The sequence below is a fragment of the Crocuta crocuta genome, unplaced genomic scaffold (assembly GCF_008692635.1).
Source record: "Crocuta crocuta isolate KB4526 unplaced genomic scaffold, BGI_CrCroc_1.0 scaffold96, whole genome shotgun sequence".
Classification (NCBI taxonomy): domain Eukaryota; kingdom Metazoa; phylum Chordata; class Mammalia; order Carnivora; family Hyaenidae; genus Crocuta; species Crocuta crocuta.
Window position 1 is genome coordinate 3,156,704 of NW_027531522.1, and position 10,909 is coordinate 3,167,612.

The 10,909-nt window shown below is 42.6% G+C and overlaps 1 protein-coding gene and 1 long non-coding RNA gene across 2 annotated transcripts in view; both read right to left on the reverse strand.

The window, feature by feature from the left end:
* Positions 1–3,547: 3,547 nt before the first annotated feature.
* LOC144238618 (uncharacterized) overlaps positions 3,548–10,909 on the reverse strand; it is an 8,054-nt gene continuing 692 nt past the window's right edge. Inside the window, exon 2 of the long non-coding RNA XR_013337170.1 lies at positions 3,548–3,761. This is a non-coding gene — a long non-coding RNA (uncharacterized LOC144238618). The remainder of the gene's footprint in view (positions 3,762–10,909) is intronic.
* Positions 9,099–10,909, reverse strand: OTUD1 (OTU deubiquitinase 1; the record flags this gene model as incomplete). The annotated part of the gene is made up of 1 exon (XM_077772473.1): positions 9,099–10,909. A coding segment is annotated over one exon (579 nt), but the record flags the coding sequence as incomplete, so codon positions are not given.

Genomic DNA, 10,909 nt, shown 5'->3' on the forward strand with positions numbered 1-10,909 from the left:
ACCCACCCACCCACCCACACACACAAATACAGAAAAGATATGATATATACACATATACCTCATATAAAAATATACACATATACCCATACAAACATAATAAAGATATATACACGCACCTATATAAATACACATACATCCATCTCCTCATGAAACTGATCGTCCTCATCTATGTGGCTTTGCATTGCCCTGAAAATCCTGTTTTCTTAATACCGAGAATTTCATTGTTTGCCTCTGTAACAATGAAACAGTGAAATCTGAAGCATGCGTATTTATTTTCTCGATGAGTCACAAAGCGAAACAAAGCTAATATTTCATAGAGAATCATTATAAAGGAAGTTCTCCCCAACTCAGCAAAGCATCCACACAAAAGGCCACGTAGACAACACGGTCTAACATACAGAGAGTACATGTGGGTCACGTGGGCTGCCGCTTCCTTCTGCTCGCATGAGCTGGGGCTCTCCCCTACCAAGCCTGAGCCTGGCTCTTTCTCAGCACAGGGCCCCTGCCCGCCACGCCCCGTCCACTGGGGGAAAATGGCAAAATGGCACTCTAACCTACAACATGCTGGGCTAGAGAAGCCTGGGTCCTGGTCCCCCCACCGCCCCTGGCTATGTAAACAACGCCTCTCACCATTTTATTTTTATTTGTATTTATTTTTTAAAATGTTTATTTATATTTGGGGGGGGGACAGGGGAGAGGCAGAGAGGGAAACACAGAAGTCAAAGTGGGTTCCAGGCTCTGCGCTATCAGCACAGAGCCCGATGGGGATAGAGAGGGGGCGACACTGGAACTCACAAACCTGAGATCATGACCCGAGCCAAAGTCAGACACCCAACCGACTGAGCCACCCAGGCGCCCCATTATACATTATTTTCATTTAATCCTTCCTCCACCTTCTAAAATAAATACAATAACTGTTTCCCTTACACAAATGAGGCAGGGGTTAAGGAGGTGAACTAGCTCACTCCAACTCATGCTTCCAGGAAGTGGTGTTCACCCTCAAACTGAATCCCAACTAGCTTGACCCCAAAGACCTCTCATGAACAACATAATTTATGCAACATATGATTAGTCTAGCGTTCATTTTTTATAGATCTATTACCAAATAGCCTGTGAGTTTACCTACTACTTAGCCCAGTACTTACAACTCTGAAGGCAGTCAATATTTGTTGAATGCGTATTTACTTCCTATTTCCAAGAAGTGTTTTCCTTTATTTCTCTCATCTATTCAGCACATTAGTGTGGCTTGCCTAGGACACCTTCTCGCCTACATGAACAGAGACACATGGACCAATATTCTTCCTTGGTTCTTTTTTTCTCCAGACATCATATGGACACTACCCTTCTCTGTGACAATATATTCCTGAAGGCAAGATAGACAGGCAGCTGGATAATTCAGATACAGATACTTGCACGAGTCATGGCTTTCTTTGCATCGATTACTGTTTTTTAGCGTTTATTTTTTAGAGAGAGAGAGTGAGTGCGCGCGCGCGCACAAGCGGGGGAGGGGCAGAAAGAGACACATAGAATGTGAAGCAGTCTCCAGGCTCTGAGCTGTCAGCACAGAGCCTCATGCGGAGCTCGAACCCACGGACTGCGAGGTCATGACTGGACGCTTAACCGATGGAGCCACCCAGGCGCCCACAACATCAGTGACTTTTGATTAACCCCTCCCAAGGCCATGCGTGTAGTACAGCTGTCCTGACTCAGCCGGATGGCTGCCCTTCTCAACAAGAGCATTCGTGACCATCTCTCCGGATGGGTTCTGCTGACAGCTGGCGGCTCTGCCCCATTTATGATGAATCTTATTAAACTTACGAAAGTGATTAAGGGGTGCCTGGGTGGCTCAGTCGGTTGAGTGTCCGACTTCGGCTCAGGTCATGATCTCACGGTTTGTGGGTNTCCTTAAATTTTAAATACGACACTTACACGGAGCCTCTAGTCCACGCAGTACCCACTAATGGTGTGAGTTTCTCCCCCTTTTCTGGCGCAGTTTAGACATTTTCTTTTAAGGACTGAGTAAATCAGTAAAACTAGTGAATTAGTAAAAATTAGCAAAGATCACCGTATTTTAAGCACAGAACACTATTCTAAAGGAAAACCAAGCAGGAACTGTAAATAAAAAAGAACTAGAAAGTAGAGAAAGGAGAAGTAAGCGCAGCAACATCCCAGAGAAGCAAGATCTATAAAAACGTAAGAGGAAAAAGTTTTCCATATTGTTCTCTCTGAAGAAAACCAGGACTTGTGCTGAAGGCCAGACTTCCAAGATATTTCCGATATACTAAAATACAATCAAGAATGGAAGGGAAATAGAAAAATAGCAGCCCTCTTGAAACAAGGAAGGCTTTGCACGTGGGTATTTAACTCGCAGCAAACACACTGTGGGGAGCTGATAAGGAGCCCTACTCGGCAGCAACTATCAATTCAGGGAAACAAGTTCATGTATATTTTATTCCCAGATACTGCCATAGTATAATTTTCTTCTTAAAGATTGAAATCCTAAGCCATTTCCTGTCCAAAAAAAAAAAAAAAAAGATTTGGAAAAGATTGCTATTTTTCTGCCAAAATCCATTTACTCTTCCTCTCGGGAACAGTCTGGATGGTATTTCCCAGTTGGATAAGGCCATATGATGAACCTCGGGCCAACAGACAAGGGCAGAAATGAAGACTGCCACCTCAGGGTGTGTGCTCTTCTCTCTGAGCTAAGATCCAGGCATGGTGGCGGCCCAGCTTAGATCGTGCACAGAGTGACAGTGTCCTGGGGAAAGTGTCCTTTACGAGCACAGCCAGCCTGGACTGCTCCCTTCGGCACAGTTAAGTGAAAGAGAAATGAGCTTCTGTTACAGGCTTAGCTTAACTATCTTAAGTATTAAAATCACCTTGTTTCTTTTCTTTTTTTTTTTTTAATGTTTTTTTATTTCTGAGAGAGAGACAGCATGAGCAGGAGAAGGTCACAGAGAGAGAGAGAGACACAGAATCTCAAAGAGGCTCCAGGCTCTGAGCTAGCTGTCAGCACAGAGCCGACGCAGGGCTCGAACCCGTGAGCCTTGAGATTATGACCTGAGCCGAAGTCGGACGCTTAACCCACTGAGCCACCCAGGCGCCCCCACACTCTGTTTCTGGAGGTTCCTTTGCTTTCTAAGCCAGTCCAGCCATCTCTCTGCAAATCGCCTCAATTCTGAGCAGTACCGACTGCTGAAAACGGCCACCATCAGCAACATGGGAAGGTAATGAAAAATCTGTCTGAGGAAATGACTTTATGTTGCAAAGCGTTGGGGCGCCTGGAGGGGCTCAGTCAGTTGAGGGTCTGACTTCTTGATTTCAGCTCCGGCAGTGGTCTCACGGCTCCGGAGTTCGAGTCCTGCACTGGCAGTGCAGAATCTGCTTGCGGTTCTCTCTCCCTCCCTCTCTCTGCCCCTCCCCTGCTCATGCTCTCTCTCAAGGTAAATAAATAAATAAACTTTTAAAAAATGAAAAGGGTAACACACATCTTACATCTCCCTTCTAAATCTGTCCTAAATTTCTGCAGAATAAGCAGGGCCTCAGGTTTCTGGTTCAGGCATCGACTGTTTATTGAGATAGGAGTATTGTTTAGATTTAGAGTAGGAAGAAAAAAACGTAATTGTTAACAACCCCCCTCCCCCCACGTCTGGCACTTTCCGGCAAGATGACCAAGACGGTGAAGTGACAGCGGAGAATGTCCTCGGGATGTTGTTCCTCTTCTCCAGTCCTATTATATCATCAGTACAGTTCGAATTTCACTGTAAGAGACAAAAGGTGTGAATGTCTCCAGTTTGTCACTAGGACTGAAAGCTTTATTTGAGTTTATTTTACAAACTGGCTGCACAGGTGTTACATGACCCGTTGGTTTAAATTCCCTTCACAATTACCAACTTTGCACACCACCCTTTTGTACTTTGATAAGCTACAAAATGCAGCCGCACAGTCCATGGTTAAAATTATTGAGAGTACTTCTAATCTAAGTAGAACATTAGGTCTCAGTCATTACTCCAAGCATACGTCGCTGCGGCTACCTCTCTATCTACTGTCAATCTACTTGGCACCAATATTTGCTAAAATCATTCCAGTTCAAAACATAAAAGTCTTGGGTTGGGGGAAGGTTTTCTCTAACTGCTTTATTTTTTAAATGTTTGTTTATTTTTGAGACAGAGAGAAACAGAGTGTGAGTGGGGGAGAGGCAGAGAGAGAGGGAGACACAGAATCTGAAACAGGCTCCAGGCTCTGAGCTGGCAAGCACAGAGCCCGAGGCGGGGCTCGAACGCACGAACCGGGAGATCATCACTTGAGCCCAAGTCGGACCCTTAACCGACTGAGCCAACCAGGCGCTCCTCTAACTGCTTTAAAATATTCAATGCATAAATCCCACTGGGATTTTTTTCAAATTGTCGTTGCCTGAGTTTTATTTAACCACATGTTAATGCAGAGGGCCTATTCAACCATTCTAATCAATATGAGGGAAAAATACTTTAAAGGAAAGGGAAGGCCAGGATGAGGAAGACTAACTTATTTACCCAATGCAGACATAATGGACACTCATTAAAGGAGTATTAGGGAGAGGCCATTCAAAAGACAATAGTCATATTTGTTCTAGACCTATCTATGTGTACTGTCCTTTGGAGACTTCGATGCAGAACTGATATTTTAATTACTTCATAATTAGCATATACGGTGAACCAGAAAACTAAATACAAAAAGCAAAAGGAAGACAATGGCAGGTAGGCACTAAAAAGGATTACCTATGGCAGAGAGGAAGCAAAGTATTAACCAGGCAATGACAAATCGACTGCAATTTTGAGGACTAAGATAGTTAATCTCGAGCTGTCTTGTTTTAATACAGCACTACATTCATTACGGGGTCCCTTCATCAGACAAATTCAGCATTTCCAGGATACTACCCACAGCATGCATAAAAGAAGAGAGGCATGCCTGGGGGGCTCAGTCTGTTGAACATCTGACTCTTGTTTTTGGCTCAGGTCATGAGCCCAAGGTTGTGAGACGGAGCCCCCGCATTGGGCTCCACATTAAACATGGAGCCTGCTTAAGATTCTCTCTCCCTCAGGGCGCCTGGGTAGCTCAGTCAATTAAGCATCGGACTCTTGGTTTCGGCTCAGGTCACAATCTCACGGTTCGTGGGTTCAAGCTCCACCTTGGACTCTGCACTGACAGTGCAGACCTGCTTGGGATTCTCTCTCCCTCTCTCTCTCTCTGCCCCTCCACTGCTCTCTCTCTGTCTCTAAGATTCTCTTTCCCTCTCTCTCTCTCTCCTTCTTTCCCGCCCCCCACTCTCTCTCTCTAAAATAAATACATAAATAAAAAGACAAAGATGCAAGCAAAGCTCTCTGGTTGCCCAAAAACTGAAGCTTAAGCACATTACTCATAGCAGAACATCCTTTTCTCAAATTAGAAACCCACTTCCTATTATCTTAGAGTCAATTCTGACAAGCGTGCTTACTGGTGTCTTTTAATTCAACCTAGGAAATCAGGCCGGGAGTCTGGGTTGGAGGGAGGAGATAGGAAAGTATAAAACACAAAGATAAAAGTCCTAGCACTCTGAGATCCTTTAAAGTATAAAAGGACTTGTCAGACGTCAGCAAGCTGCCAAGCTTCTCGGCCATGTACCCATGCCACCATGCAAGCACTCAGTCATTAAAGGAAGATAAAACTATATTGTTATTTCACAAAGGCAACTAAGTGCACCATAGATGGCTTCTTAGAGAGTTTTATCAAAAGCAGTTCTGTTTTAAATCTTATACATAAACAGACTGCTCCATTAGAAAATTCACTTGTGAAAGCCAGGCTAGATAGGATTTTACTACTAGTAATCTGAGGACAGTGAACTCTCCCTCTGACTGCTACTCATAGAATAGTCACTGACCTAATTCACAGTGGGAGGAAATACACGGATTCTTTTTCCCCTAATAGATCTGCTTGCCCAGGCCCCGCTGACAAATGGTGTTAGCCTGAAGCCGAAGCTATGGAACACAACAACCCTAAAACATGCTTGAAATCAGTCCAACACTTCCTTCCGAATCAGGCTGTAGAAAGAAAACATAACAGAACTAGGAAATGCCCTGGACTGGACTCCAGATACAAGGGACCCCTAAAGCAAGTCAGGGCAAGGTCCCTGGGGTGAGGCCACACTTTCAAAATCACTTCAGATTAATGGAGGTTCTATTTTTAAATAATTTTTCTTACTTTAGTTCTCAAGATGTTTGGAAGAGGACACAGAGGGAACATCAACTTCTGATCCTTGGGTTTCAAAATCTACTTTTTCCATTATAGAATGAAATACTCTACTGTCTTTTTATAACACCACTTCTCTTTAACATGCTCAGAGTAACTTTGTCAGCGGTCATTCCCGGTAATTGTAGAATCCAATCATTTTTACTTAATTTCGCATCCCCCAAATATTTTCCAAAGCTCACGCTTTCCTGCAATTCATTCTTTCACTCAACAAATACTGAGCATTTACTGTGTTAGTTACTAGGTTTGAGCGCAGGATTCAACAGGGAATACCGTCCATCCCTCTTGCACTTAGTATATTTAGGGTATGAAATGGAATCCAATGCCATCCTAGTTTTTCGGTGCCTCTTTGAGATAGTCATAGACCCTCCAGGACTATCAAATAGGGTCTGGACTTATGGTTTCACGTAACAAACAATGGTTAAGTGTGAACGTGATACATCTGAAATAGACACTTGAATTTATCCAGTATGTTTACCTGCATATTATCAGACGTCCAAAGGTTTAAACCCTATTTTTATTCTCTAATGCTTTTCCTCCATAAGAGCACACCGAATACCATGGTAAAATTTTAGAGTTCAACTTTCTCACCTTTTAGGGAAAGAGGGAAAACGAATAAATTTTAATAAAGCAGTGAGATGAGCTCAAGAGCCTCTTTTTTAATACGAAAATTACGAAGAAAACAAGGCAACATGATGGCTATGTACCCAAGCCAAGGCTAAACCGATTCTGATGGTCAAGGAACCCTAAGGCATTTCCTCTCCTCTATAGAATGTGGTTTCTGAGAGAGGGCTTCCTGCCTAATGAAAATTTTGGCATATACAGTGTATCGACTACAAGTTCAGAAAAATGTAACTTAAGAATCACATGTAAAAAAAAAAAATCATATGGGCACCTGGGTGGCCTCAGTTGGTTAAGCGGCCGACTTCGGCTCAGGTCATAATCTTGCAGTTCATGAGTTCAAGCCCTGCATCAGGCTCTGTGCTGACTGACAGCTTGGAACTTGGAGCCTGGAGCCTGCTTCAGATTCTGTCTCCCTCTCTCTCTGCTCTTCCCCCACCCACCCTGTCTCTGTCCCACTCTCAAAAATAAACATTAAAAAAAATCATATGTACATGTCCTTATGGCACTTAGCAGTAAGTATCAATAATGACTTAGTCCAATTAAACATATTAAGAATGAGTACACTTTCTTATCTAAAAGCCCAAGTGGAAAATGAACAATAGGTTCAGAGAATTAGGTCTTTGCCCACACGTTGGAAGTACTATGCCATTTAATTTTTAAGTGAAGCAAGTTTTTTAAAAAACCAGTTACCTGTATCAGCTTTTATTCATGTACCACTTGCATAACGTTTTTAGGTTAACAGTAGGATTTTCATACTACTGGACACCGAACCGCAGTTGGGCGGACTTGCAGATTTTATCCTTCTCCATCATACTTTATGGGGAAGGGAGTAAACGCTAAAGAAACTGGCTTGCAGCATCCAAGTTATTTCCTGCATAAGGTGTTGAGCCTCTTAGCTGCTGTAAGGAGGATCTGAAGGAATATTGTTTAACAAATCTGGGCTGAAAGTAAATTAAGTCAACCACCTTTCCACCTCTCCAACTGCCTGTCTTTAGTGACCCAGAACTCCTAATGCTAATATACAAACCAGGTATGACAACAGAGAACAAATACCAAGCATAAGGGAGTTACAATACACACTTCTTAAAAAAAAAAAAAAAACGGAGCCATCGAAAGAGGACAGTAAAGACACAGATCTTTCAGGCAAGACAACCAAAAAAAGTCTTGCCATGCAATACAATTTGTTTACACGCATCACCCTTGAGAATCTAAGGGGAGGAATTGGGATTCTAACTCCAAAACACAAGGGAACCCAGCTGAATAGGTTTCTTCCACACTTGATCTTAGCCAAAAGGCCGAGAAGCGATGAATAGGTTTCTTCCAAACAGTAAGGGGCTTCTAGTGTTTTTTAGGAAATTATACCTAAGTAGTCTATTCATTTGTTTAAGTTTTAAGCATATCCGAATGTTATACATGTCTAAATAAGGGGGAGAAAAGGGAAGAGCCATATTTTGCCAAGTAATTGAAATAACTTTTTCCCAAGTCAGTCAGTGAAGCCATGAAGGAGACCTTACCTTACCTAAACAAGCAGAGATGCAGGATTAGTTAGCATTTTAAAAAACTCACTAGTTAACATTTAAAGGAAATCGTCCTGATAACCATTGGCATTCTTCCAAAAATGTGGTTAAGCAATGAACTCAGGCTCCAATACGCCTATCACCAGGACATATAAACATAGGCCATCTCAACTGCGAAGTACAACATCCAAACTCGCTGTTTTCCGCAATAAACAATATACCCAGATTATATATACACAAGTGTCCTTGTCAACTAAATCCAAACACATTCTAAAATTAATACATCCCCGTGGTCTCCAGAGGCCAGACTGGATAAAAATTAGGGCACTGCTTTGGTTATTCTCTGAAGCATTTAGTAAGTGAATAAGTGAAACCCAAAACTATGATACTTAGACCCTGTGCTCGTTAATACCACACTTGCACGTCTCTGTTTACTAGCCAGCCTCTATAGCTTGACAGGAATTATAATTAGAAATAATGAGAGCAATGCCCCGAGTTACTCCACCTTTAAATTATTATTTCACTAAGACTTATCCTTTGAAATGACTAATGATTATCCTACCCTGCTTGTGTGAGAACTTAAGAAACCTCCCAGCTTCACACGTGAAAAAAGCCACAACCAGTTTAAGAAAAGGCTCCCCCCCAAGTGTCACTTTTGAAATGCAAAAAACCACCTTGGCCAAAAAGACATGGTAAAAGTAAAATTACACATTTTATTCATTCATTCCATCGGCTGAGAATCGCTCTATTGTACAAATACAGCATTGTACAAAAAAATCACAAAATGTTACAAAATAAAAAAGTACAAACTGCAGTACTTAATAAATATGACTGAAAGTAGTTAAAGTGGAAATAAGATAGATTTCAGGTTGGGGGACAGTTGTTTGACCCAGCAAACCATACAAGATCTGTTTACAGACGTTTTTATTTGTACATAATACCGGGTAGTCCTATTTTGCCTTTGGAGAGAATTTGAAAGGAATATTAAGACAGTATTCTCCTGCTAAAAAAACAACCGCGACAGTTGATTCAAGGCATTTATGCTGTTTTTCAAATCTTAGTTGAATCCCAGAAGCTATACACGGCAGGAGGCTTATCCTAGCTGTCACAAAGTTAAAATGCTTCTTTAACAAAATAACAAATATAAATAAAAACAGTTCAGAGCACCAGACAATCCACTCTAAACGCCAACCCAAGTACAGAAGAGTCGTCACTGCGCTATCAGCAAATATCAGACTTTCATTCAAGTAAGAGCTGGTACTATCCCTTAAAGAAAATTCCCACAACCTCCCCTCAAGTATTTCTCTTTAAAAGGTTTACCATTTCTAGAAAAATAATGATTTCCGGAACAACAAATCTGTTTTTCATCAAAATGGAATGGGCCAATCATCTGGTAACACGAATACCATCAATATCCACTTGAAATAATTACTGAAGCATCATAAAGTTCAAAGTGAACAACACAAAATAACTACTAAGTCACAAACTCTGCTCAAAGCAATAAACTCCATATAAAGCACTTCTCTGGATTTACGCTGGGAAGCTGTCAAAATGGAACACGCGTCAGGGAGGAAGGTACACCGATTTTTAAAAATGTTGTGCAAAAATACATTTGTATAGAAAACAGATTACCAGGAATGAACACATTTACACCGTGGGAAACGAGCTTGCAAATGAAGGAGTGCCAACTTTATACAGCAAATTATAAATAGCAGTGGGACCATCGAAAGCCATCATGAAACATCATTGAGGTGCCCAGCAACCTTCAGCTCTGAGGAGAAAACATTCAACAAAATGATTAAGGCATTACACCTAGAGTAAATCTACGAGGAAGTTTAAAAGTGCTATTACCCTGATTAGAGTTCGTAATTCTCCCAACACAAGTTACGTATGCAATTCTCCCAGGATGTGCGTTTCCAGACACTTCAAGAGCATGCATTTTGTTCAATGTACATTTTGGACAGGGATATGGCCATGGATTTGGCAAGTTCTTCATCGCGTTTTCTCTGCACTTGAGTCTGCTTGCACCAATTGTCATACTCCGGGTTAGGATAGGAGTGATCGAACACCGCATCATAATGTCCATTACTGAGCCAACTGAGCCAAATACTAGGCCGTAGGGAATCCTCGGGGCCCAAGTAGTGAATCATGGTAGACACCGTGGGGCTCTCCAACCTCCCTCCAGTAGTTAAGTGTATATTCACATTCAGCATCTGCCCCATGGCCAGCAATTCCGGGTACCCGGCCCACGCCCCGTCCTGAGCAGCGGCGATGATGAACTCCCCCACGTCGCCCTCAATCAGGGGGCTAAAGTGGTCGAGATGATCGGCGATGTAATGCACCGTCTGCTCCCTCAGCTCTCGGTGCAGGCTCTGGTCCCCGTACACCGTCTTGCTGACCGCCCGGTACAGGCAGTTGCCGTCGGGAATGATGTGGAAGCGGTACTTACTCCTCTGCCGCAGGTATTTGTCCTGCCTCTCCACCTCCGCCAGGCCCAGGGCCAG